Genomic DNA, 27903 nt, shown 5'->3' with positions numbered 1-27903 from the left:
TTGGAATTTTGGTGACCAGATGTCCAAGCTCAACAACCCAGATGTGAATTATGTCAAATCAGTTTTGAATGCATCCACTGTTCACAAACAAATACTTAACACATATTTATATACTCATACACTTTTGCACCTATGTTTGCAATGAACACATACAATACAATACAATACAATACAATACAATACAGTATTTACATCCACACAGTCTGCACACAAGTGTGAAAAATGGCTTCAGCTATAAGATAGAAACCCTAAATGAAATGCATCTGTTGTAGATTAAATCTGTCTTTTTCCTATGTAGAAATCTGTATTGTGTCTGTATAAGATACAACCTAGAAATGAGGCTGGTGGATAAATGTTATTAGAAGAAATACTGGATCAGCAGGTTGAGTCTGGGAGTCCAGGGCAGCTTCTCTTCCAAGAAGGCTGTTGTTGGAAAGGAGGTGCAGAGCTTGTTATTTTTCTGCAGCTCACACACAAAACTGTTTTATCCTAAACACTTCTCTCTCTTTTAGCAACCGTAAGTAGAGTGTCAGTACTAATTAGTCCTATATAGCTTTTTCTGCAGTTTATAGGCGACTATATTTGTCCAAGTGTGAGCTTGTGTTTGAGTTACTGTGTGAAAAATTCTTATATGTAAATCCATGTGTGTCTGACCTTCTTTACCTTGTGGTCTCTTTGTTAGTGTATATGTCAGTTTGTTTTAGTTTCAAACATTTTAAAATACTTTAATTTCCTCTGCATACTGTGTGTGTGTGTGTGTGTGTGTGTGTGTGTGTTTGTTTGTGTGTTATAGAATCGTCTGGACATTAAGAATGGCTGCATTCTGCGTCTGACCAAGGCACCGGTGAGTCTGCATCAACCAGGCTCTCAGCCACGCTATTCTTTCACCTCCCTCTTCTCACATTCCTCCAGCTCTCTGTCTCTCACTCTGTCACTGGCTCGTCACTCTCTCATTTATATTCAGCATGCAACCAGTTTACAGAATCAGCTGCATGTACAGACAATAGAGAAAGTCAGCACTGATCCATCACTGCCATCACAAGAAGCTGAATTTCAAAGAAGAGCAGCGACATGATATAAGATCAACTATTAAAGGACAAAATTGTTGAGTATTGTGTGTGTGTGTGTGTGTGTGAATATTTGTGTTTTGTTGATGCTAATGAATGCAGGGCTGCTGTGCAGAGGACTTGTACAAGGGCATCCAGAGTTTGGACGCAGGCGTGCGCTGCGCTGCGCTGAAGGAGCTGGCGAGTGTTTCCACAGACGTGACCTTTGCTCAGGAGTTCATCAGCCGAGACGGACACCTCTTATTGGTCAAGATAGTAGAGGACTCTAATGAGTTAGTACTCAGTGTGTGTGTGTGTGTGTGTGTGTGTGTGTGTGTGTGTGTGTGTGTGTCTGTGCTTACATATTTACCATGGCTAGGATGGGACGCTGTTCCTCAGATAGATATCAGTGGTGCTGAGGCATGAAGTGGGTCCTGCTTGTGTAGCAGCATATCCTGCTGAGCTAAACCTGTATAGAAAAAAAGAGTGTACCTCCTGAATATAAATAGTAGACTGTATTCAGCAGCAGGCAGTTTGACCTTCCAGACTCTCTTTTTCAGCTTTAGCCTATTTGTTTATTTTGAGCAGTTTCCATGATCATAGATAACACTGACAAACTTTACCGTGGTACGTAGGGGCAGCACAGTGAGCTCGATCACATGATGGAAATGTTTTAAAGGGAATTATTATAAATATTTACACTTAAAACCAGTAACTGATTTACTGAAAGGATTCCACACAAACAGGCCATCTGAATGGAATGCGTGTGTGAGTGCATAATATTTCTTTGTATGTGTGTCTGCATCACTCAGGAGTAACATGATCATGACCCACACACTGACAGCCTTCATGGAACTGATGGATCATGGGATAGTTTCATGGGAGAACCTCTCGTCTGTCTTCATCAAGAAGGTGCTGTATCTGCTGCTCTCTATCTCTTGTTTTGTCGCAGATTTGTTTTTCACTGTCAGTAGCTGTACTCTTTCTAACTATTCTTTCTTCTCTCCTTCCCCTCCTCCTTTCTCTCCTTTCAGATCGCCAGCTTCGTCAATGCCAAGCCAACTGACGCATCAATACAGCAGGTGTCCCTGGACATCCTGGAGAACATGGTGCTGAGCAGCCACAGCCTCTTCCTGCAGGTCAAACAGGAGGTCACCATGGAGAGGCTCATCACTCACCTCCAGGTGTAAGTTGCCGATTGATATGGACTGGCTTATTTCACATCCAACCTGCTTGCTTCATTTAAAATGAACTCAGGTCCGTTTGCCCGGTTGGTGTAGTTCATTTGAGCTGGTATGAAAACTGTCAGTCAAACCAAGGTGAGGACCAAACAACCAAACCGAGACCACCTGAAAAGTTGGGTCTCAGTCCACTGTCAAGCAGACAAGCAGTTTGTGGTGTAAAAGCAAATCAACCAACCACAGGATTCTGTGATGGCATATGTGATTTTTGGCGTGATTTCAAAGCTTAACTAAAAAATTGCTAGAATTTTTTCTATCTCATTAAGTCCAAAAAAGAGTATTTGACAGTGATTTCACAGCATCACAGCTGGCAGCATCTGTTAACGTACCCATTGCAGTTTACAATAAGAGAATATCTTCTGTGTTGCTTTATCGAACACAGAGGGTGCTGTTCTTCTAGATCAGTGATCGTCACTGGCGGCCGCCAGTCACAGCCCGTCAAATCCTCCCATCCAGCCTGCAGAATATTACTCAATTCAGAAAATGTGAGGAGGAAAAAAATCTGTTATTATTTGGTATTTTTTCCCTCCTATATTGGAGCAACCTCCAAAAAAAATAAGATGGAAAAAGTTGTATCAGGACTGATTTACCAAAAGCTCCATTTATGTGCATTCTACCTGCAGGTACTAAAGATGTTATAATTCCATCTGTCAGCTTATTAGGGAGTGCAAGTGGTGAGTCAAAAGTGACACAGTCAGCGTTCAGAGTAAGTTATTAATAGCTTAACTTCCAGAAACATTGCGTGCAATAATTGACTTTCCAACTTCTCTTCCCCTCTTTCTCTCTCTGTCAAAAATGCACATGCGCCACAGCCCTCAGTCCCAGTGAGTTAGGTGGAGTGGACACATTCAAAGGTCTGGACCCAGGCAAATATGTTAATGCAACAATGGGGACAAACTCTTATTAAACATCTGGTTTTATTTATTTTTATTATTGAATTATTTTTATGAATTATTTTTATTATATTAAACAATGTCAGGCTTGTTAGGTCTAAATAGACTCATATTTTTTCTTTCTGAAAGTCCAGCACTCACTATGCCTGCTAAGAAAAATTCTGGCCCTTGAACAAATGTAGTTGATGACCCCTGAGCTCGATTAAACCAATTTCAGAGTTTCTGTCAGTAACAGATTGTGGAGGAAACAAAGGACAGATGAAAAATAAATCACATACAACATGTTCAGAATGTACTGTTCAGCGAAGTGAAAGAGAAAAACTCTGACAGTGACACATCAGTGAGGCAGTAGGGTGGGGCGGTGATAAGTGGCAGCATTGTATCTGTAACAGGAAGTTTTTAAATATGTAAAAAACTAATGCTGACAATACCACTGTCCCCACCTTGTCTCAAATCAAGATTTCACAGTTAGTTAGTGTTGATTTGACAATCAAAACCTTTAAAACATTCTTTAATTTCAGCCTGTTTTCCTTCCTAAACACACCTTTTTATTCTGCTGTGTAATAATTAAATTATGTTTGTCTCACTTTTGCTTTTCTCCTCTCTGACCTCTTTCAGGACAAACCAGCAGATACAGACCAAAGCCATGGCCCTACTTATGGCACTGCTACAAACAGCCGGGGCCTCAGACAGACAGGTGCTGCTGCAGTCCGTTTACTTTCTAACACACTTTATCAACTTCCTCTTCTCATAGCTATTCATACTTCTAAGCATGCAGACTAGTTGGTATTTGCTTAGTTTCAGGGCCTTCCTGAATGTCTGATACTTCAGACAGCGGGGTCTACAGCTGTTAATCAGTATGCGCTGTGCATACTGAAACATAGCTGATGTTTTTCATTTTCAGTCATCTTAACTCTTTACGATGGTGCATTAATGCACTGATGGGAATCCTGTGTATCCCAGGCTGAGAGTGGCATGCATGCGACTTGGGGTGAAGCGTGGTTATTTACTCCAGCAGGTCATTATTGTACATGCGAGTCAGAATCCTGCGGGCCTCACTTCTTACAGACAGCTGGCAATGACCCATCTAACTCATTCTGTCTGCTCATCTCAGCTTCTCTGCACACAGTCGACGCTTTCTCTCCCTCTGTTCTGTTCCTGCTCCTCTCTCATTGTACGGAAACAGTTCGTTCATTCAGCCCTCCGTGTCCTTTCTCTCTGACTCTCTTTGTTACTCACACACACGCACACACACTTCCTCACTTTTTACTGTAGGTCAACAAACCCACCCTTCTTATCAGCAAATTAGTCCTGCACAAAACGAGGCAGGGCTAGAGATGAACTTACCAGCAAGTGATGGTTTCGTCACAGAGGTCAAAGTCCCACATGCTGACGCTATATCGCCACCCGATGTTTGAGAAATGCCACTGCAGCCCAGTAACATTTTATTTATTTTATTTATTTACTTTGTTCTCTTGTTCCTTGTGTTCTGTTTTCCAGGAAATGTTTGCATTCCTGAATAAGAAGAATCTCCGTCAGTACATTTATAAAGTAAATTATCTCTTTATTTTTATTTATATTTCACATAGTTTTCTGTGTCCCAGTCATGACATGATGAATGAAGACCTCATTGTTGTGTAGAGGAGTGTAAGTAAAGCAACACTCTGGCCTTTTGAAGAAAAATTGTGTATTTGTTGCAGAACATCATCCACAGTTCTGGTTCAGTCCAGGATGAGATGGCGCACTACCTCTATGTCCTACAGTCCGTTACCTTGAATCACCTGGAGCCGCGCATGAGGACACCTCTGGACTGTTACAACCAGGTGAACGATGAGATCACAAGTCAAACTCAGAGTGAAAACTCCTGCTGCATGTTCTTCTAAGTTGCTGTCACACCCACACATCTTTTTTTTAATTTAATTTAATTCAAATTCAATTCAGTTTTTTGATTCCTTAACCATGCGCACACACCCTTAAGGATTTATCACCAGTCCTGTTCGACCTTGATAAATTATAAAACAGTTTTGAATATATAAGTGGAAAGAAGCAGATACAGCAGATGAAGAATACAGTGGTGGAAAAAAGTTTTCGGACACCCCATGCATTTGTGAAATATTGCATTAAGAATCACTCTAGGTCTTCAAGTGCAGTTTCTTTGAGTACAGTCACAGCCAAAATACTAAATAAATCCTAAAAAAGCCATTAAAAACTTAAAATTGATTGGTTCCATAAAAATACATAAGAAATTTTGAGTATTGGGTCATTTTGGTACCAGTGATGAAGGTCGTTCTTTTTATTAAAAGACACAATTTTTGTTGCCAAGCTTCATGTCTACATAAAGCCAGCACATTTGAAAGTTCTTCAGACACAAAAATGGCTAAAACAAGGAACCTAACGCACTAAACACGCCTGAAGATAAAGATTCTCAGCCAGGAAGGGTACAGCTGCTGCCAGATAGCCAGGAAGTGCAGATGCAGTCCTTCAGCAGTTGGATACACTCTGCAGAAATACAGACGAACCAACAGCTTGGAAGACAAACCAAGATCTGGGCGTCCAAGGATTTCTTCAGCAAGAAATGACCGCATCCTGATCCGCATGTGCAGGCAAAACCGCCGAATGACATCACAGGAGCTTCAGCAGCAGTGGTCAAACCAAACTGGTGTCCAGTGTTCCACCCGCACTGTACGTGGCCGACTTTTAGATCATGGCTTAAGGTCCTACAAGGCTATCAAGAAGCCCCTGATCAATGACAGACAGAGGTTAGCCTGGCGTCGTTGGGCCCAGGCACACAAGAACTGGACAGCCAGGAATTGGAAGATTTTGTGGTCAGATGAGTCCAGTTTCCAGCTTTATCTTCCTCCTACTAATGTGAGGGTACGCAGAAGGCCAGGCGAAGCATTATCTCCAGCATGTACAGTACCTACTGTCAAGCATGGTGGAGGCAGTATCATGGTTTGGGGATGCACGAGTGCTGCTGGTGTTGGTCATCTCACTGTCTGTGATGGCACATTGAACTCTACCAAGTATTGTACCATTCTCGAAACCCACATGCTCCCTTCTGCGTGCACTGTTCCGTCAAGGTAAAAACTGGATGTTTCAACAAGATAATGCCCTTGCCACACATCCAAGGCCAGTAGAACTTGGCTGCAGGAGCACAGTATCCAGGTCTTAGAGTGGCCAGCTCAATCCCCGGACATGAGCCCCATTGAAAATCTGTGGTGGATTATCAAAAGGTCTGTTTCAAAGCATAAACCAAAGAATTTAGAAGAATGAAAAGCAGTAATTCAAGAAGAATGGGACAAGATTACCCCTCAACAGTGTGAAAGGCTCGTGGGGAACATGCCAGCCAGGATTAGAGCTCTACTACGTGCCAGTGGCAGGACTACTAAATATTAATTTGATGATGTGATGGTTTATTTATTTTTTGTTCAGTTTTGAACACATTCTCTGTTATTTGTTGACTCTGATACCGACAATGTTGAGAACTGACATATTGAAACTGTCAAGAATTTAGTTTTGTTAGTTTTTCTTGTAAACAATAAACAAAAAAATATAATTTGTATTTGTTTGTATCTGTCTAATGCAGCCACACCTTTTGACACCCAAAAAAGATTTTTCCACAAATATTTCATGATAATATTTGAGATTGTGTAAAATTTTAAGGGTGTCCGAAAACTTTTTTCCACCACTGTATGTGCTTGGCGTTGACTAAAGTGCTAAAATACCATTGTTTGTTTTGTTATTATCCTGATTGTCTGTTAGGTTCAACTAAATAACAGTTTGAAATATTGTATATTACACTCAAAGATGTCCACTCAACATCCATCTCTGTAGTAAACATCCACCTTTTTCTGCGTCCTCCCCTACAGGAGCAGAGAGACATCCTTCACGGTTTGCGGCAGGCAGCATTCGAGACAGAAAGCGAGAACAGTCTGAGCCACGAGAGACGACGCTCACTGTGCGCCAAAGAGTTCAAGAAGTTAGGCTTCTCTGTAAGTGTCTATAATATTTCTGTTTACTGTAATCATAATTATCCCTACTTTAGTTATATTAGTTTTGTTCTTCATATTACTGTGATTAATATTGTCTTTGATCATTTCAGAACAATAGTAACCCTGGTCAGGATTTGGTGCGAACGCCTCCTGGTCTTCTAGCTTTGGACACCATGTTTTATTTTGCCACGCGCTATCCTGATGCCTACAGCAGGGTGAGCTTAATTTATCTGCTTTTAACTTGACAATATGAAGAGCTCGCCACTTAAAATTATATACGGCTCAAGGAAACATTTCTCAAAACATTTTCAGACTTTGACACTGTCATAGCTAGCATTGTGTCATTGCTCTTGAGTAGTATATAATTAAACTCAGCTGTCCTGTATTTGAAATAAAAAAAGACTCCATGAAAGTAGAGATGTTTCTGCATATTGTCGTGTTCTTGTTGTCTGTGTAAGCTCTATGACAGTGGCATCATTTCACTACAAACTAAAACTTTTTAGTTTTTACTAAACAAATTGCGTCTGTCCAGTTTGTTCTGGAGAACAGCAGTAGGGAAGACAAACACGAGTGTCCATTTGCCAGGAGCAGCATCCAGCTCACACTCATCCTGTGTGAAATCCTTCGTATCGGAGAGCCCCGTAAGTTGAACCAACCTATAGTATAGCTGCTGTGACTTTGTCTGTAACCTTGTGTCAAACCAGCTCTACAACTAATAGTCTTGTATTGTTTAACTTTTGTTCTCCATCTTCTCCATCCCTTCCCCTGTTGACAGCCTCAGAGACAGGATCTGACTACCACCCCATCTTCTTCAGTCAGGATCGGCTGATGGAGGAGCTTTTCTGTGTCTGCATTCAGCTGCTCAACAAGACCTGGAAGGAGATGAGAGCCACACAGGAGGACTTTGACAAGGTACAAAGGCAGAGCAGTCTTCATAGACTGAGCAAGAACTACTGTGCCATGCAGGAGGATTTTGACCCAGCAGGCTGTCTTTAAACTCACCCAGCTTTCTTTTCACTTTGAAAAAACTGTTTAAGCTATGTCAGAGAGGATTCCATGTCAGTGTGAGGTGTGATGAAAAAAAGATTAAAAGATCCAGAGGTGTGCTTTTTGGCTCTATCACATATTTAGTATACGTATTTTGATATTTACAGTGTTGAAGCACATCTGTGTTCTGATATCTGTATTAATGTCCACTCAGGATAATCTAATTAAGGCCCAACCGGAGGAGTGCTGAGTTAAAATGCAGATTACTCAATTTGTCTCTGTTTCTAAACACACTTTATGTAACATTGTCTACTGATTACAGTCACTGCATTGACCAATAACTATTAAGTAGCTGGTTTAGCATGGCTCAATAGCATGTTGACTGCTGTGTGTGTAAAAAGATGACACAGGGTATTTCAGATCCAGGCCTACCACTGCCAGAACAGGCTTGTAAACTGCAAATCTTGCAAACAAATCCCGTGACATAGCAACGCTGTGCTTTCCAAAGAGTAATTGGACCCAGTTTGTGTCTGCCTGTCGGACAGGCCCACCCACATATACACTTCCATAAATGATGAAATAATGTTGGCATTGCCTTGTATCCACCTACTGTTTCACTTCTTAAATGTGTGATGTTTGTCAGCAGTGATTACTTCATTCTATTATTAAATCCTTAATTTGCTGGTTATTATCTTGAACAGCTGCATCATGAGTCGTGTATACAACTGAGCCTCGGCAGCTCTGAGTGAAAGTTGTCTCATCTTACATGCATCTTTACAGGCGTTGAAGCATTTAACAAGATAATTTAAGTCCACTGTGAGTTATGTTAATCAACTATGAAGGTCTTAATGTAAATTCAGATTTAACAAAAGAGCAAGCTCCTCCAGACACACAGTTTAACTTAAGTGAGAGTTTTTTTATGATGGATTTGAGTAACTTTGTACTTTTATGACTTTGTTTAGGTTCATTCTTATGCTAACTGCTCCAACCTGCCCCCACAGACAGAAGTGACCCTGCATTTGGAACACACAGTGACCTTACAACCATAATGTAGTACTTGTACTATGGTAATAGGCTGAGCCAAGCTTTCAGCAGCGTGGTCTTGTCTGGGAGAAATATTGAAAATCTAGCTGTCCTGAAAAGGAGAGTGGTAGAGCTTTTGTCCCGAGCCGCATTTGTACATCACACACATCCGTCCGGCGTCAACAAAGTGCTCTCATGATAGTCCTAAAACTCAGTGACCCTTTGACCTTTCAGGAGCGGGCCAGTGTCCTGTGAGCCGGGCCAGCAGGCCGGCCTTTTGTTTTTGACCACGGCCCCCTACCCAGGGTGCTTTGGGGCAAGGACAAAGGGGCATTAGGTGGACAAAGAGAAGCGTGGGGGGCGGCAGAATCAGAGGGAGAAGGAAACGAGGAAAACAAAGCGCCCAGGGCATGAGCAGTAATTACACAACAACAGAGGGAACGTAAAACCTATGGAAACAATACGAGAGGGAGAGAATGAGAGGGCCGGACTGCAGGGAGCAGAGTGGAAGAGAAACTAAAGAAAAAGAGAGGTGGTGGTGGTAGATGTGAAGTCATAAATCTGGGTTTTATTAATTAAGGAATGCATTGGATGTATTGGTGTTTGTGTGAGTAATACTGCGCCACACACACACACACACACACACATACACACACACAATCTCCATCCAATCATGTGAACGTATTCCTGTAGCTCTATACACCCCCTGTCATAACGGTCATCCTACACACACACATACACACACACACACACACACACACACTCATTTAGTATGCACATGCTGCGGGGTTTTAGGGAACAGACACAGCTGCCAGTCATTGCTCCTATTGGCCGGTTCAGCTAAATGACAGAGGGGCTGGACAGGAGGGGTGTGTAGTGTATGAGAGTATCAGGGTGTCTGTTTACAAAACACTCACAGGCCTGCACCTCTCCTGTCATGTAGGTGATCTGTGTCTCTCTCTCCCTCTTTCACCACTTGTCATACCCGTCACTTTGCTCTGATTGTTGGCGACAGGTGGAATTCAAAGTTGGGATTGAAATATTTATCAAAATAGTCTGCTCTGAAGGAAAAAAAGATGGAGGTAAGGCTGTTTTTAGTGTTATTTCTTGGTTGGAATGTGCGTTAAGAAGTGTGTGGTTTGTTCTTTATTGATTATTTAATCGGGCAGTCGATATCAAGTGTTCCAGGTGTAGACACAAAGTCAATTTTCATCCAAGTTCCAAGGCTCAGCTGTTAAAAAGGTGAGACTTGACAACAGAAATAATTAATAGCTGTGAGTTAAGATGACACAACAGTGTGAAGTGGCTGTCTGAGGCATGTGTCATGTGAAAGTGGCTGGCCAGTGTGGTTATTTTGGCTCGGGGGGCTGTGCAGGGTGAAACTTGAGTCGCTTGTTTTGTGTCCCTGCATGTTCACACAATATAAAATGACAGTCTGGATTCCACCATCTGTACTTCCACTGCTGCCAGACGGATAGGCTCGGCCATTCTCTGTGGTCCTAAGCAGTTCGCTCACATTAAAAACCTTTGTAGGATGGTAACAAGCGCTATCAGATTGTAATGAGATTAAGCTCTCTGCTTTTCCTTTAATTTAATGTGAGTGAATTACGTGTTATCAGATACTTTGTTGTAGCAAACAGTTATTTGTATAATAGCACATCACTGTGATGGAGAGAAATGTCTGGACAGAGCTGCACTGAATGGGTCAAATTACACTTTAGTCACTGATTGTTCACAATCAGTCAAATTGGGTGTGAACAGGAATGATCTAGGTCAGCAGAGTGTGTGTCAGAGAAGCGAGAGCTGGATCAAATAGTGCTGGAGTTAGCTTGGTCTCGTAGGCACTATAGATTTTTATATAGATTTTCCAACTGAGGCACGTATACTGAAAGGAACTATAGATTATACACATATGCACTGTTTGACCAACTGCCCTAAGATCTATCAGGGCACCCGGGGTCACCCAGTGTCCCTCTGTGTGAGCGTCAGTTTAACAAGTCATGCAGAACACACACAATCACATGGGTCTGCCAAACGCTGAGTCAGTGCTACAGCGGCTCTGTCTGCAGGGACTTGTTATTACCTCCGCCAAGGAGGTTATGTTTTCGCCGGCGTTGGTCTGTTTGTCTGCAAAATAACTCGAAAAGTTCTGAACGGATTTTGATGAAATTCAGGAAAAGGTTGATAATGGGACAAGGAACAGATGATAAAATTTTGGTGGTGATCGGTTGAAGCGAAGTGGATAAAATAATAAAATGGCGGGAAATCCGAGCTGCTTGGCGGAGGTCTGCGCTCTCCGAGTGCTCTAGTTGTTATTTGTTTTTAAATTAAATGTGTTCAATTTTTCAAGCACGATTTTTAAAATTTATTTTATTAAACCTTAATTAAACCAGGAAGTCCCTTGAGATTCCAACTTATTTTTCAAGGGAGACCTGGTCAAAATTGTACACCATTACAAGGTTGCATAAAAATGATCAAATACAGCATGTTAAAAACAGACAGGCAGAACAGATATATAAGAATGGACCCTGTATTCGTTCAGTAAAATAACTACCCAGTTTGTCCATCATTGATTGTACTAATTGAGCATGGTTGTTACGAGGGTGTTGGGTGGATGTTGCAGATAATTGGGTTAATAAATAGCGCACTGATCAATGGCTGGCTCCTGGGTGGGTCATGTGATTGGACACTGTGCACCAGGAGGGAATCTTTAACTTTAAACTGATAATAGAGAAAGGCGGGATAATACATGAATGAATCCAAGGGGTGTGGCTTAGAAGGAGTAGTGAATGAAAGAGTGGAGGAGAGGACATGAGGTTGATTGAGCAGCCGCCAAGCTGCACTTACCAGTCCATGAGCTGTGTTCTGGGCTAGTTCAGAAATCAGAAAAAACTTCCTCATGTGGGTTTTGAAGGCTCAGTGTGAAGGATTTAGGGGCATATATTTACCAAAATTGAAAATAATGTTCATGCCTATGTTTTCATTATTGTATAATCACCTGTAAATAATAACTGTTTCATTTTTATTATCTTAGAATGAGCTGTTTATATCTACATATGGGGCAAATCTCTTAGATGCAGCCACATTGTTCTACAGTAGCGCATTACAGACAAACCAAACACTGACTCTAGACAGGGCTATTAGCTTTATCGCTCACAGGAGAAGATTCAGCTGGTTGCTGTCTGCACACTTTCTGCACACACCAGACTTCTAAAGGTCAAAGGCACTGTACAGTGTGTAACCTCTCTCTGTCTATGGGTCTCTGTCCCTAGGTGATGCAGGTGGTGAGGGAGCAGATCACCAGGACGCTGTCCAGTAAGCCGACCTCCCTTGAGCTCTTCAAGAACAAAGTCAATGCCCTCAACTACAGCGAGATTCTTAAACTGCGGCAGACAGAACGGCTGCACCAAGAGGAGACTCTTGCTCCACCTGTACTGTGAGTAGAAGGATGTTAACAGACTAGATACCTCCCTTTGATGAAGGTTCAGAGTTTGGTTATTCATGTGGATGTTTTATTTTCTCACAGCAGCTATTTTGGCTCCATGGTCCCAGATCAAATGACACTAAACAGGTTCAGATTTCTGTCATTTAAGTTGTTTTATAAAATGTAGAAAAAGTAAAGCAACACAGGCTCAATAGCACAACCCAATCAGCTACTTTATTGATGACTCTAGATAGTTTCCACCCCTATGGAAGCAGCTGACAGGTCAGCAGCCGTACTGTTCTTTATCATGCTACTGTTTGTCACTAAACACTGAGTGTAGCAGTGTGTTGCTGTCACACTGAGGGGTCATCCATGCAGGCTGGACTTACTGTCTACAAAAGTGCTGTCCATACTGTGAATCCCCGTTTGATTTCCCTTCAAATTAATGATGAAGAATGATGTTGTATGAGTTCTGACGATTGTCCTGGCTAGTGATGTGTTTTATTTTGCCTTTTATGTCTTGTGTTCAGGATCGTGAGATGCTAATATCTTGTGACGAAGTATTCCAAAGCATTTTGTTGAGCATGTGTTTGTGTGTTTTTCTTTCCAGTGAGCTCAAAGAGCGCCTGAAGCCAGAGCTGCTTGAGCTGATCCGCCAGCAGAGACTCAACAGGCTGTGTCAAGGAACAATGTTCAGGAAAATCAGCAGCCGTCGCAGACAGGGTGAGAAAACACACACACGCACACGCACACACACACACACACACACACACACACACACACTTAAATAACATTATACTGTGTTTTTTTTTTTGTTTGTCTAACCTCTCTGATTGTTTTCTCAGATAAACTGTGGTACTGCCGCTTGTCGCCCAATCACAAAATGCTTCACTACGGTGATGTGGAAGAGGACACGGACAATCCACCAATTGAAACACTGCAAGAGAAGAGTGAGTTGAAGCTGGGATGGGCCTGGGCAGATTTACAACTTTTCTGTCTTTTAGACAGATAAAAAAAGATTGATTAAAATTAGTTTTAGCCCTGATTTACTTATTTGAATTAAATTAACCTACTGAGATGAAAAATTACACAATTAACAAATAAATAAATACAAACTAAATAAAATAATAAATCCTGAAATGAATACAGAAATACAGTTTTAAAAGTGGAAAAATTAAGAAATAAACAAAGGTTAGGACCACAGAAGTAAATAAATAGAAATAATTAAATACTGAATTAATTATGGAAATAAATAAATACAGGGACAAGGCCCTTCTACCTCCTCAACATACAGAAACAGAAATAAATAATGTAGTTGTACAAAAATTAAGAAATAAATTATGTCCTGCTTAATTAGGAGCTTGTATTTATGCATTTATCTATTTATTTCCACATTTATTTCAACATGTATTTCTTTATTACTTTACGTATTTCAGCATTTATTTATTTTGTTTACTTCCATATTTATTCATTCCTGTATTTATTTATGCATTTATTTATTGATACTTAAATCATTTTTCATCCTCCATAAATTTGATCCTCTCTGTTTATTACTCGTTTTCTCTCCGCTTTCCTCCTCCTTCAGTTCCAGTTGCAGACATCAAAGGCCTGCTGACGGGAAAAGACTGTCCTCACATGAAGGAGAACAAAGGCAAACAGAACAAGGTCAGTAGCGCTTCTTGTCTTCTCACATGATACTTATTATGCTCACGTCTCACTGTGTTGATATGTGTGTTTTCGGACGTGTCCCTCACTGCAGGAGGTGCTGGACCTGGCATTTAGCATCACATATGACGTAGAAGAGTACAGCCTGAACTTCATCGCCCCCTCTAGAACTGATGTGAGTCTCTGAACATGTTCCTCTCCATCAGCTTCTTCTTTTCTGTGTGCATTATAACATAGAGTAAGAATATAAACCGAACACTCACTGGCTTCCTCTCTCTGACAGTTCTGCCTGTGGACAGATGGACTGAGCGTTCTCCTGGGCCGGGAGATGAGTAGTGAATCCATGCGCAGCGAGCTGGATATCCTGCTCTCTATGGAGATTAAGCTCCGCCTCCTGGACCTTGAGAACGTCCCCATCCCCGACAGAGCGCCAGTCGTCCCCAAACCACCGAGCAACTACAACTTCTGCTACGACTTCAGCCAGACGGAGCAGTAGAGCGTGTGCATTCGCTGGAGTGCAACTAGAACGTGTGAATGTGTAAATATATGTGTGAGTGTGTGTGTCTGAAATAAGAGGTGTGTGTGTATGGTGAGATCTGACCTGTGCTTCCACGCACTTATTCCTATAACACAGATTTAATACATTATATTTTTCCTCTGTGGCCGTGCCCTCTACATCCAAATGAAACATCAACCTGTGGAAAACTACAGTTGTGGTTGTGGAACCGCTACCAAATGGCTGTTGACTGTACAAATGCTGCAGATTATCTGGGAGTTCGTCTGTACATTCATGTCTGGAAACGTCAACACAACTCCAAAAACAACAGACACTTGGCACAACGACATTCTTCTTATGCAATACAGCCACTCAAGTAATGGTACTTTAATTTTGTTTTGTAATCATTTTATATTTCTAAATATATCTAAAACAATGTATGATACATGGATTATTCCTGTGTGCAAGGCTTGACCTCATTGGTCGAGTCGTTATGCTTTGACGTTTGTCTAAGAATGCTGGTTGTGCTCATTTATACATTTCTTTTTTGTTTCTGTTGCTTTTTTTTTTTTTAAGGGCATTAACTAGGACACAGTGCTTTCTCAATATGTGGTACATGTTGGACTCATTTCCAACATATGAAAGACAAACACAGTACATTTTCAGTGTTGGACAATATTCTGCTCAAGTATACCTTTGGGTACTGGCCTTGGTACGCATCCCAGCAGCACAATATGATTACTGTAGAGCAGCGATGCTCTGAAAAACTCTGTTAAACTTTAATTTGTTCTTACAATGATGCAGATCTGCATTAGGTACCAAGCTGACTTTTTTCAATTAGAAATTGTACCTTTGCCATGATCAACAGTCTGATAATGAGAAAAACTTTTATCAGGTTTTATATCCAGCTCGCAATCATCCCTGTAAATCTGTACGATGCAATCAGTGGTCATTTTTAGGTTTTCATTAACTGTCTTGGATCAGATCCAGAATTAATTTTAAAACTGATGGATTTTATACGAGGTACTTTGTGTGATACGATGGAGGCAACATGCTACACTCAGTGGTGACACTCGACGCAGCAACACAGTAACTGACACAGGTCTACATTAAATCACACGGTGTGATTGAGTGTTCTCTGCCTGTTTTTGGCACAGGGTTATTTCATGACTGTCCTTTGCAGTGCATTCCTGACGCCCAACCCTCTGTGATAATATCGACTTTGAATCACGCGCTTGGGGTGACTTCACATGAATAAACAGTTTGATTTATACTGAGAAAAACAAGCATATGTGTGTGTTTTGCTCAGAGCAGCCAAAGTTTGCTTTATTCATAAAATCGTGGATTCTTGATTTTTCCTTCTTTACAGTGTGTAATCCTCCCTCTGTCATAGTGCAGCATACAGTTACAGCAGTACAAAATTATTCAACAATGCACACATAATATAAAGGAATATTATTTCTTTAATTAGGCCACAGTGTTGGGCCAAGACAGCAAAAAAAGAAACGGTCCTTCAGATGAATTCAAGTAAGTTCAGCACTACAGTTTGTGCTGTGTGGTAAGCTTGCAGCATCCAGTAATAACAGCAGATGCACCGATTTTCATAAAAACAATATTGTGGCATGATTAGTCTGCTATGTGTGAGATACAACTCCCTTCCAATGACTTCCTTAAAATTTGAGACTCAGTCTGACTGCATACTTATCAATGCTGGCAGTTTTCACAGAGCCCTTTAATAATTAAAACGTTTGAGTTAAATGGAGGCAGGCGAACTGCTGACATGCTCTGAAAGAAAAGTCATTCCCCCCAAAAATAATGTCCAACTCCTGAAAGAGAACGTGCAAATAAATGGCTTGCATTCATTCACCTTCGCCTCAAAGTGATAGGCCTTTATCTTGGTCTAAATGTTGAAGGTGACAAAACTATTGGAGGAGCACTATTTCACCTCACATCCATCTTTACTTCTACTTTAGCCACACAGATCATTCATTGTTAGAAAAAAAAATATTTCTGTTCAGTTAAAAAAATAAATTATCAAGAAAATCAAAAGTCACCAAAGCTGTTCAGAACACAGTAGGATTTTTTTCAGTTTAGGAAAACAAAACAAAAAAAAAATACGAAGGTAGTCCACAGCTTACCTTTCAATTTTAGCTACACCGGTTCCAAATTATTAAATACATAAATGCATTTTTATATATTATATAAATGTCCTTTCATTTTTTTTTCTGCTGTAGAAGTATTTTCTGAGATACCTTTTAATTGAGATAAAATCTACTATAAGATGTTCAATATATTGAGAGAAATCTGCCTCCTAAAAACAAATGTACAACACAACAACTCATTATAATGAGACGTGAGAATACTTTCTTCTTACTATGGCAGCTATGTGTCAGTTTTCAGAGTTTCTTTTGGTTTTAACAGATAATTGTACACAGGCTTCCCTCAGTGATGATGCACCACATAAACTGATCATAAACATTACATCCAAACTTTTCCCCCCTGGACTCAGTTAATGATCTTTGAATACGGTGGTTAGTGGTTTTCAGTCAGATACACTTTTGCCTGCCCTGTCTGGATGTTTGAATCCAAGCATGAACAAACATGAAATGTTTACCGTACACGCAGAAGTACTTCCACATTGGTTTCATACAATGGTACCAGCCTCACACTGAGGAGACTTGTATAAATAACTCACAGGGTGGTATACAGGTGACAGGTTTTACAGTAGTTCCCACTCTAAACTGACAACTCATCATTTCCTTCACTTCTTGTACAAATTGCTGAAATGTGCAGAGGCTCAACTCTTGGAGCACGATTTGGTCAGCAGGTTTTTGTTATTTAAAAGGATCTGCAGTCGTCCAGGATTCAATCAGTCGGTCAGAGGGTAAGGTCAGCCCCACCTATGAATTTGTAGTGGACATTTTCCAAGAAGGGCAGCTGTGATTGAAGGAGGTCCACCGTTGTTACCGAGATGTTTTTGCACCTTGAAATGTCGAGTGTTTGCAGACGTTTACAGTGCTGCGCCAGAAGGAACAAGGACCTGCAGGGTTCAAAGGTCAAGAGATAAGAAATTCATTCCTTAAGGGACAATTCACTCCAAAATCAAAAATACATTTTTTTTCCTTCCTGTAGTGCTATTCACACCAAAATAATCTAGAATGATAAACAGCACTACAAGTAAGAGGAAAAATATGTATTTTTGATTTTGGGATGAACTGTCCCTTTAAATCTGAGACTACAGATACAGATTTTATGTCACTCACCTGTCAGTGATGTTATTACAACAGGAGAGGTAGAGATGCTGCAGCCTGTGTAGGTATGGTGCAGCCTGTGCTACTCCTCGGTCACTGATACCTGGGCATTGGCTGAGCGCCAGGCTGGTGAGGCTGCGGCAGTGCCAGCCTACCGACGCCAAGCTGGCGTCAGTGATCTCCGGCAACATGGAAAGAGACAGACGGTGAAGGTTTGGGTAATGCACCACCTGAGGGGAGGAGAGGAAGTTTTTTCAAATATTCTGCATTTCTGCTGCGGACTGAAACATTTGTCTCTCCTCAGTTTCCCACCTGTGTGATGCTGCTGTCAGTGAGTTTGGAGCAGGCGGAGAGGTCCAGCTCCTGCAGCCTGTTGAGAGCTAAAAGTGAAGCTCCAGCCTGCTGTCTGAACTGCTGCAGGTCAGTCTGCGTCACCAGCTTGGGTCGCTCCTCAAACGGCAAACGAGGAGGCTTGAAGAAGCCCATGTTGCCGAAGGTGCGGGTGAACTTGGGACCCTTGTCTCCCTATTGAGAAAAGAACATTAATATAACAGCTGTGACACTTTTACTACTTTACGTCTAATATCACAGGTACTGTACACTCTCATATGTCTGTGGTTCTCACCATCTCCTCGTCAGGCTCACATTTGGTTGTTTCCACCATGCCCAGCAGACCCCAGTCTGTGACTTCTTTACACCAGCCGAGCCGCAGGACGACCAGCCTCTGCAGGTATGTGGCTATAGCACGCACAGACAGGTCAGTCACATTGACACATGATGTCAAATCTAGCTCACGGAGAGTATCCCCAAGGAGCTGGGTGACAGAGAACACGGCAAGATCCTAAAAAGAGCAGAGGACAAAGCTGTTTTTTCTCCATGAATGTTTCCACACAGACACAAGTAAACACACACATACTGTACGAACACACTGTCTGACCCTGATGTAGGTGCAGCTCTTGAGACTGAGGGTCTCCAGCTGTGCTCTGGCAGCACTGGGGCCCGTCAGGCCTTTCACTATCTCTGTACCACTGACGTGCAGACACTCAGACAGATCCAGACTCCTCAGGGACGACACAGACAGAAGGTCAGCAAGGCCTGTGGATGACACAAAATTATCACTTTAAAGGAGAGGACATTTTCTAGCAGACAGGAGGCTGGGGTAGTTCATTTGCAAGGGGGTTGTTAAATAGTAAGACATTTCACAGTTAACAAACCTTAAAGGGATAGTGCACCCAAAAATGAAAATGCAGCCATTATCTACTCACCCATATGCTGACGGAGGCCCTGGTGAAGTTTCAGAGTCCTCACATCCCTTGCGGAGATCGGCGGGTGGAGCGGCTAGCACACCTAATGTCCAAGGACGTCCAAGAACACAAAATTGAATCCACAGAGTACCTCCATACTGCTCATCCATAGTGATCCAAGTGTGCTGCAGCCGCAACATAAAAAGTTGTTTCAAAAAACGTCATATGAACTCTGTTTTTAGCCTCACTGTAGCCAGTAGCTCTGACTGCTTCTCTGTGCTCCGCGCTCACGTGTGCGCGCACTCAGGGTGATTGGTGATCTCTGAAGAGCAGCAGTCTCGTCAGTACTGATGTCCAGATTCTCAAGTGCAGGCATCGCCAATTCCCAGTCTGAGCAGCAAAGACTTTCCCCATCCGAGGAATGCTTTGCATTTGAAACAACTACACCACCAGGTTTCCAGTGCTGGACTCCGGTATTCTGCGGCTGGCTGAGGGTTAGGCTCATGAGCTGCGGCAGCTGCTTCGTCCAGTAGCCTGAGTTCCGTCCGTAAATTCAGGCTCAAACAAATACAGCTCAACAAAGAAATGCTGTTCCTCCTCAGTTTCAAAGTCTTCAGACATGTTGGGCTGTCTTTTGCTAAAAGACCGTAGTGCAAATTATCTTTTAGCTACTGTGGTTACTGTTGTCCCTGTCACGTGATGTAAACACGGGTGAGCAAAGCTCAAGCTTTCGCTGGTCTCGTGCAGGCGCGCACACGTGAACACGGAGCACAGAGAAGCAGTCAGAGCTACAGGCTACAGTGAGGCTAAAAACAGAGTTCATATGACGTTTTTCGAAACGACTTTTTATGTCGGGGCTGCAGCACATTTGGATCACTATGGATGAGCAGTATGGAGGTACTCTGTGGATTCAATTTTGTGTTCTTGGACGTTAGTCTGGGGCGCCGTCTACCATTAGGTGTGCTAGCCGCTCCCCCCGCTGATCTCCGCAAGGGATGTGAGGACTCTAAAACTTCACCAGGGCCTCCGTCAGCATATGGGTGAGTAGATAATGGCTGAATTTTCATTTTTGGGTGCACTATCCCTTTAAAGGGTAACAAACTAAAACAAAATAAAGCTCACAAAAAGCATCTCAGTTCATCTCTCCACTGTTCCAACAATCACCAACTCTTCTCTGGTTGAAATAAACCCTTAATTCACCACACAGTTAGATGTGAAGATATACTGGCTCTATACATGCTAAAATTAGTTTATTTAAACTTGTGTCTTGTGGGTATGTAGGAATGGCAATTTCAGGGCTGTCTCTGATTCTAACTCTTTAACATAAAGGCCTGTCTCTGTAGGGAACCCTTCCATAATGTTGTCAGACACTTAAAATAACAATCTGAGCCTATCAGTGACAAAAACAAGCACTGTTAGTGGACAAACATTGACTGTGCAGTGATTGCCCCAAGTGCTTTTTTGCTGCTGTTAGTTACAAAAATTGTTTTCATTAGTCACCTTGACACAAAAACATAGAAAAATAGGGTCCAGGTTTTAAGAAAAAAAATAAAAATAAAAAATACAGAATTTACCATTTAAACTGATTTTTTTTCTTAGAAAGTATTGGCCAGACAGCCTAAATATTTATCATGAACATTCAATATTCCCCAAATAATAATCATCGTGATTTCAGTGACCTTCTGAACCATCAGGTCAAATATTGCCCTTGACTATCACCTTGATCACTGATATGGCTTCCAGAAAACAGTAGTTGGATTTTGTCTCAACTATGTACAACAATATCTCATATTCCGATATGCTGATTGCCATAAAATTTGCTGAGCATCTCCATGCTACCAACAGGATACAGCATTTAGTTTTGAATAAGCTCATGACCTTTTCAATAGTGCAGGATAAATATATTCAGCCCTACTACTGACTAGGCTTCTAGCTACAGTACTAGAGTAGCTATTGATCAAGTCTTTTGGGTTGTATTGAAACTGGATTTCTAATGGCTGAAAAGCAAGGTGTTAGACTGAGTTTTGCTATGTTTACAAATTGATTTTTAAGTTGTCAGGATACATACAAAAATACAGTATATGCACCTTTTTCTGTGATCCTCCAGTCGCGGGACAAGGAGAGGTGCGTCACTGACCTCAGGCCCTGTGCTATGGCCTCTACAGACCTGCTGGTCAGCTCAGTGCAGGCACTGATGTCCAGCCTCTGGAGGCTCGGCTGGTGCTTCACCAGAGCCTCCACTGAGTAATCAGTCAGCTCCTTACAGCCATGCAGACTCAGTTCCTCTAAGACCAAACCCTGAACCTGGAACAGAAGAAATATCAAGAAATTAAAGAAGACCAAAAATCCAATGACATGTTTCTTCTATGAGGACAAACAATAGAAACTCTTCATCTTTATAGAAATTAAAGGAAAGCTTCTACATCATAAATGAAATCTTAACCAGTCTAAAAGCAGACTATTGCCTCTGTATAAACCAGCACACAGGTACTGAGACGTGAATTGAACAGTTCAATTTATGAAGAATCATTCCTTGCTGCTCAAGCGATAAAGAAGCTATCGCAAGGACTGAAAGCATCCTGACCTGTGCAATAGTGCGTAGTGACTCAGGGGTGATCGATGTTCTGCTGAGGTCCAGACCTATGAGGGTGGATTTCTGCTCTGTTAACAACTTCCTCAAGTTCCTTAGTGACAGCAATGCTGACGAATCCTTAACGGCTCCCACCGGGCACCCTCGGTATGGGTCGAATTCGAAGGCAATATGGCAGCCGGCCAGCGAGAGGCGACGGAGGCGTGGGGTGCAGCTGGTGAGCCGATTGAAGGTGAGGTCAGAGAGGTAGCGCAGGTCGGATAGGTCCAGCTCTTCCAGACCGGACAGAGCTGACCTGACCTGGAACAAGAAGATGGAGTTTGACCTGACATTGGTGCATTACTGCGGATGGAAAAACAATAAAGCTGTGCTGCAAACACAAAAGCCATAAACATTTAATGAAAGGTTACTTTTGTCCGCTGTAATACTGACTGAAGTGCACATCAGTTAATCTCATGATTTTTATTTATATTCACTGCCGATGCCTTTTTCTCCTGGGAGGACGCACATACAGAGAGATACTAATCCTGGCCTGATACTGAGCTATACCAGTACAAATGTAGGAGAAGGCAGATTCAATTTGGTGGGCAAACTGCGTAACAGATAAAAAAACGCTATAATACTTTCATTTTATGCCTTTATAGGCTGACTGTATTTTATAAAAAAAAATAAAAATAAAATGAAATAAAAAATAAAAACAACTACACAGTGCAAAAAAGCAGTCACTACCCTCTGCAAGTTCAAATGAACTAAATGTATAAATTACTTATCTTGCTAAGTGCCTGTCTGTCCATCTATGGTTAACATTTATTTTGAAAATACAATAATTAATAATACAATTAATGAGTTTAGAATTTAATAGACTTAAATATGTGATTTTAAAGGATCTTAACCACATCAAATTACATGAATTCCACTAGAGTCCAAAGCTAACATGGTAGTTACTGTTTCTCTGCTAAACTAGTTACGTTAGCATTAGCAGGTGTTTAGCTGTGGGGTTTTCTTCATTGTGATACAATTTTGATTCTGTCTCATTTAGTTATTCGGAGTAACAAACTGAGTTACCACGGTGTTAGTACATAAAAAGTAATATATTTTCTTTATGTAGCCTACAGCTGGGGAGAAATCCATGATTATTTTAGCTAAGTTGAGCTGTGGCTATCTTAAAGCTACAGTGGTTAACTTTTTAGCATATATATATATATATATATATATATATTTACTAATTGTCACTATATCCTGACAGTACATGAGGCAGATAATCTGAAAAAATAATTCTCCTCTGCCTCCTCGTAGCACTCCTAATGGCATTCGCAATCATGAATACAACCAATCACAGCAGAGGAGTCTCTAATGCAGCTGTCAATCATGTCAATCACTGCTCATGAGCTGCGGTCAAATTGTCAAACTAGGCAGAACTAATCAAATATGAATCAAGACTGTTACTGCATTGCCTATTTCTTGCCTCACACGTTTTCATAAACATATTTTAGTGTAATAAGAACGTTTGCTCCGGCTGGTGCTTTGTTTCAGCTTGACTGATTTCAACATAACGGTAAGGTCACAAACCTTCTCAGTTTACAGCTAAACAGTACACTAAGGGACACCCAGTGGCTTAGTAGGTAGAGCAGGCGTCCCATATACGAAGGCAATGGCCTTTGCGGCAGTGGTCGCGGGCTTGATTCCAGTCTGTGGGCCTTTATTGTATGTCATCCCCTCTCTGTACCCCCCCTTCACACTTAGAATATCCTATCCAATAAAGGCAAACAGCCAAAACAATAATCTAAACAGAATGCTAAAATATGTTTCTGGAAACATTTGAGGCAAGAAAAATGCAATGCAGCAACAGAATCTTGGTTCACATTTGATCAGAGTTGTGTTTGACAATGTGACTGCAGTTCACAAGCAGTGATTGACATTACTGACAGCCTCTTTCTCTGAAAATGACCTGTAATTACCCAAAGTCTCCCGTGACGTGCTACATTCTCTAAAGATTGAAAACAGAGCCATGTGGAGGTGCAGAAGTCTAGTATTCTCTCAGACCACTTGCATTACTATAGGTTCAAAGTTTAATATGGCAATTTTTCTAAATAATGCCAAAATAAATTGCCTACCCAAGCTTTGAACTAATGGTTGCTGTCTCTCTGTTACAGAGGCTGCAATCAGTGCGACAGCAGCTTCAAGATTACATAACTACAACTGAAGTTTTTACATGCTGTTTTCATAGAATATTACACAAAAAAAATATGTTACCGGTCCTGACTCAGTTTTGACCAGATACGTAGTTACTCTTTTTGACTCTGTGTGACAGAGTACATCTGTACAGTCCTTTGCATCTGCAGTCTCATTGGCCCAAGTTTTTTGTTAATATTTCCCTGATAATTCATCTCCAGTGTCCAAATGTGGATTACCAGAAGATATACATAAAGAAGGAACAGGCTTCAGGACATGGTGCCAGCTCATGTCATACTGAAACAAAGGTCAACCTCCACCCACCATCCCACCTCTACATCTGTAATACCTGCTGTCTGTGCTCCTCCCTGGAGAGGAAAGCTCCAGACATGAAGAGACTGTCCAGGCCCCTGAGGTCCAGCCTGCGGAGGGAGGTGAGGCGAGGGAGGAGGGCCAGCAGAGAGGCCTCTGTTATACTGCTACCAGGAAGTGCCAAGCTCTCTAACTTAGGGCCCAAGCAGAGACCCACCTGAAGAGGGGGTAAGACAACAAGAGATAGCACAGACAATCATGCATGAGGCAACACAGACAGAGAGAGGAAATTATGACAATTCAAAGAGAAGATAAACAGATTGGATTTAATTAAATATGGAAGCAATGGAGAGGCAAAGATAGCAGGAGGACAAAGAGAGTAATTTGCTGCCTCCTGTTTCCATGCTTTAAAAAATGACATTTGGACAGTGTGTGATGGTTATAGCATCAACTTTTCCTTCAGTTTCTTATATTTCTGCGGTTGAAGTTTTACAATTTGACAGATGACAAAATCTTTAACAGGAAATTCCATGCTTGCATGTTCACATGCAAATTCCCACACACATTATTGTGATAAGGATCAATGAGAGATTATACTCCTACAGCTGCACTTTGGACTACACCGTGAGTAATTATGACTGTACTACACCCTGGTCAGTTTGACGGGAAACTAATATGATAAGAGCGATATCATGCTAATGCAAATACTCAAGATGATGTGCATTGGTTGATATCACACTGTTAGCTTTACAAGAGAGGAGACATCTGTTCTTGCATGATGACAGTGTGTTTCTGAGCTGAATAAAATAAACTCAACTTGGGTTTGCTCATATTTTTTTAAAGGCCTTCATAAAGCCCTCGAGGTGGGAGAATCCTCCCCACCAACAACAAAGCGTGTGATCATATGACGTGAAATCACAACGCTTATTAACATCACATTAGCTAGGTCTTCACATGACAGCCACAATATTGTTTCTACAGCAAATGCTACTGTGGTGGTAAAGCGGGAAGACCTATTTAAACACAGACAATCAGAAATTATTATATAAATACATGTTTCATTCATTATATGTGCTTCTAATTTGTCTTGTTTGGCCTTGCTGTACCATAATGAGGGATTTATTTTGGATCTATAAAGGAACTTCATTGCTGATCTTCTCAGCTTTCATCTTCAGTAATAAAAAGACCTGAGAATCTCAGTAAGTGTTAGACAGTGACTATCGGCACCCAAGCTAACCCAAGTAGTGACATGCTTTTAATCATAACAGGATACTGCACCTCCAGAAGCAGTGATCTGGACATACTGAACCCATCCAGCTGGCTGATAATCAGACTGCAGTGTGACTTTCGGCTCAGACCCCTGATCAGCTCCAAGGACGAGGCTGAAGCCGGGAAGCAGAAGGTGACATTTTTCTGCACAACGAGAAACAAACAGAGAGTCAGGAAGGGATTTTCCTTTGCCCTCAAGCATTCACACTTATGCAAATCCTTCCACGGTCACCTTTCAGTCAGTCAACACTTTCTAAACCTTCTGACATAGTTACTGTGCAGATTTATCTTGTGGTGAGCTCTGAAGCAGTTTACCTGAAAGTGCAAGTCCTGACTAGCATGGTACCAGCTGCGGCAGACCAGCGAGGCTTCCTTTCTGTCTGAAGCATGAAGAAAGCTCAGGATGTAGACTATGATCTGCAACGAGGGACAGTAATACAGCATTAGCTTTTTTTAAAAGTGTGATCCATTAAGAGAAAAGTCCACCCCAGGGTAACATGACAGCATTTTATTTAATCAAATGGCAGCATACTGTATGACAGATTTTATTAATGTGTGATGGCGGCAGCCCCCATAGTAGCCATTTTATTGTAGCGAGACAATTTCTGTGAAACGGACATCACTGTATAATATGACCTACAATATTGTGACCTCTAGGATAATCACAGCCTCATGAATGTTGACTATGAAAAACTGAAGACCTTCCACACCCAAAGGATGTATGGCTGCTATTGATAGTAGGGGGGTCTCATGGCAGTTTTCAGCACAAAATGCTACCATCCGATCACCGAAAAATGATTCTTACAGAAATCTCCAAATGTTTTATGGAAACCAAATTTCAGCATGGATTTTTCTGTGGTGCTCCGCAAGGTCTTGATGCTTTAATTTAGGATTTTGGAGGAATTTTCGACCATTTCAAGCAATTCTCTGGTGGTCAGCAATGTTTAAATTTAGAATCAAATTTGTGTAACAAATGGCATCAACACAAAAACTGCTGCATCAAAATGTTCTAAGCCCTTGCACAATGTAAAATTTCCAAGTTTAAACAGGTGTCTAACCAAAACATAATGTTTGTAACAGATTTTTGACAAGAAAAATTTGACACACAGTGCTGGATCTCAAATTAATTTTCAAATTTCCTGCTTTCAGATGATGTATACCACTTATATGTGGCTTAAACTGTTAAGTTTAAGTAATTTGCATATACATGTTTATAGGAAAAGCAAAGGTAAGAATTTAAAATGTTTTAAGATTGTGCTGGAGAGGTTAGAAGCCAAAAAGGCTTGTTAAAATACCTCCCCTATTAAACAGCAATATTCATTCATACATGAATAATTTAATGATCCAAGTTTCAAGACTAAGAGGTAATACAGAATTGATAAAAATGTACATAAAAAATACCCCAAAAGTTTGTATTTACAAATTCAGACGCATTGCAGATGAATCAATGAAGTGTCATGAGTGCAAATGTAATCACTATCAAATGTTTTTTTTTTTTTTTAAACAATAATGTAAATGTAGCACCTCCTCATCCACCAGGAGAGGACTGTCACTATACGCAGCTCTCATATGCGTGTGACTGTATGAATATGAAGCAGGGTGTTTCTGTAAAAAACAAAAAACAAAACAAAGCAAGACAAGCCAATTCTTGCATTTTTTTTTTAAACCAGTACATTAACTCACCTCCAGAGGCAGCTCGGGTGTTTCTATAATGTCCTCCCCATTGCAGTTTTCCATCTCAGCCTCTCCCTCGTTATAATAAAACACTCCAGACCATCACAAGAGGCTCAACTAGCCCTTCACTAGCTAGCTGCACAAGTTGCAGCCCTAAGTTCACTAACGTTAGCGTTTCGGCTAATAGCGGCTAAGTAATGAATAGCCGTTGACTCGTGTCATACTTATCCGTTAACTTATCAATAAAATGACCAGTTTCAGCTCAGTGGGGCCCAGTGAGGAGCTGTGTTACCTGCTGTCATCTCCCACTAAGCTACTTTGTACTGTATCGTTACCACAGGCGGTACATTTCCGTCAGTTGCACCAGCTGACAGGCGAGAAAGCACTGACGTCGAAGCGAGGCGGGGCATTGTGGGAAATGTGTTTTTCTTCATGTTCCTCTACCTGTCGCAGGAGGTATGGTATGCTTCTTTTACACCGCAAAGTCAGTAACTTGACCTAAATAAGTGGAAAATGTTTTTCCCCATGTCGCTGTGGTTGATACTGGTGCTGCAAAGTACATGTTGGCATTTAGCTACCTTCAAACAGAAATAAACAAGACGTTGTTACCGGTTTAAAACAACA

General features: G+C 41.4%; 2 protein-coding genes across 2 annotated transcripts in view; one reads left to right on the top strand and one right to left on the bottom strand.

Annotated features, from left to right (window-relative positions):
• The window catches only part of elmo3 (engulfment and cell motility 3), a 29546-nt gene extending 14081 nt beyond the window's left edge, over positions 1-15465 (top strand). The window contains exons 5-21 of the mRNA XM_049573094.1: positions 794-844; positions 1170-1339; positions 1859-1958; positions 2081-2232; positions 3799-3877; positions 4681-4731; positions 4881-5003; positions 7050-7172; positions 7283-7387; positions 7705-7813; positions 7948-8084; positions 12455-12618; positions 13217-13329; positions 13452-13556; positions 14192-14271; positions 14366-14446; positions 14555-15465. Of these exons, the coding sequence (XP_049429051.1) occupies positions 794-844; positions 1170-1339; positions 1859-1958; positions 2081-2232; positions 3799-3877; positions 4681-4731; positions 4881-5003; positions 7050-7172; positions 7283-7387; positions 7705-7813; positions 7948-8084; positions 12455-12618; positions 13217-13329; positions 13452-13556; positions 14192-14271; positions 14366-14446; positions 14555-14767 (1956 nt within the window). The 3' untranslated portion in view covers positions 14768-15465. The remainder of the gene's footprint in view (positions 1-793; positions 845-1169; positions 1340-1858; positions 1959-2080; positions 2233-3798; positions 3878-4680; positions 4732-4880; positions 5004-7049; positions 7173-7282; positions 7388-7704; positions 7814-7947; positions 8085-12454; positions 12619-13216; positions 13330-13451; positions 13557-14191; positions 14272-14365; positions 14447-14554) is intronic.
• Positions 15466-15956: 491 nt separating this feature from the next.
• Positions 15957-27625, bottom strand: lrrc29 (leucine rich repeat containing 29). Its single transcript, XM_049573095.1, has 11 exons — positions 27289-27625; positions 25921-26022; positions 25615-25749; positions 24374-24553; positions 21847-22152; positions 21350-21566; positions 18956-19113; positions 18644-18859; positions 18331-18543; positions 18031-18248; positions 15957-17807 (listed from the first exon to the last, which is right to left on the bottom strand). Exons 1-11 carry the CDS (start codon positions 27340-27342, stop codon positions 17645-17647), a joined length of 1962 nt encoding a protein of 653 aa, XP_049429052.1. The 5' UTR covers positions 27343-27625; the 3' UTR covers positions 15957-17644.
• Between the last annotated feature and the right edge of the window lie 278 nt (positions 27626-27903).

The sequence above is a fragment of the Epinephelus fuscoguttatus genome, linkage group LG4 (assembly GCF_011397635.1).
Source record: "Epinephelus fuscoguttatus linkage group LG4, E.fuscoguttatus.final_Chr_v1".
NCBI lineage: Eukaryota > Metazoa > Chordata > Actinopteri > Perciformes > Serranidae > Epinephelus > Epinephelus fuscoguttatus.
The sequence above is the reverse complement of the archived record's forward strand: the minus strand, read 5'-3'. Positions and strand labels throughout refer to the sequence as shown.

Excerpts from the sequence above, each read along its gene's own strand:
- lrrc29 (XM_049573095.1), bottom strand. The coding sequence starts at position 27,342 with ATGGAAAACTGCAATGGGGAGGACATTATAGAAACACCCGAGCTGCCT. Across the intron at positions 19,114-21,349 it reads CTGGAGGATCACAGAAAAAG|GCCTTGCTGACCTTCTGTCT; the intron begins GTGCATATACTG and ends TGTCATCCACAG. Across the intron at positions 18,249-18,330 it reads CTGACAGCAGCATCACACAG|GTGGTGCATTACCCAAACCT; the intron begins GTGGGAAACTGA and ends TCCTCCCCTCAG.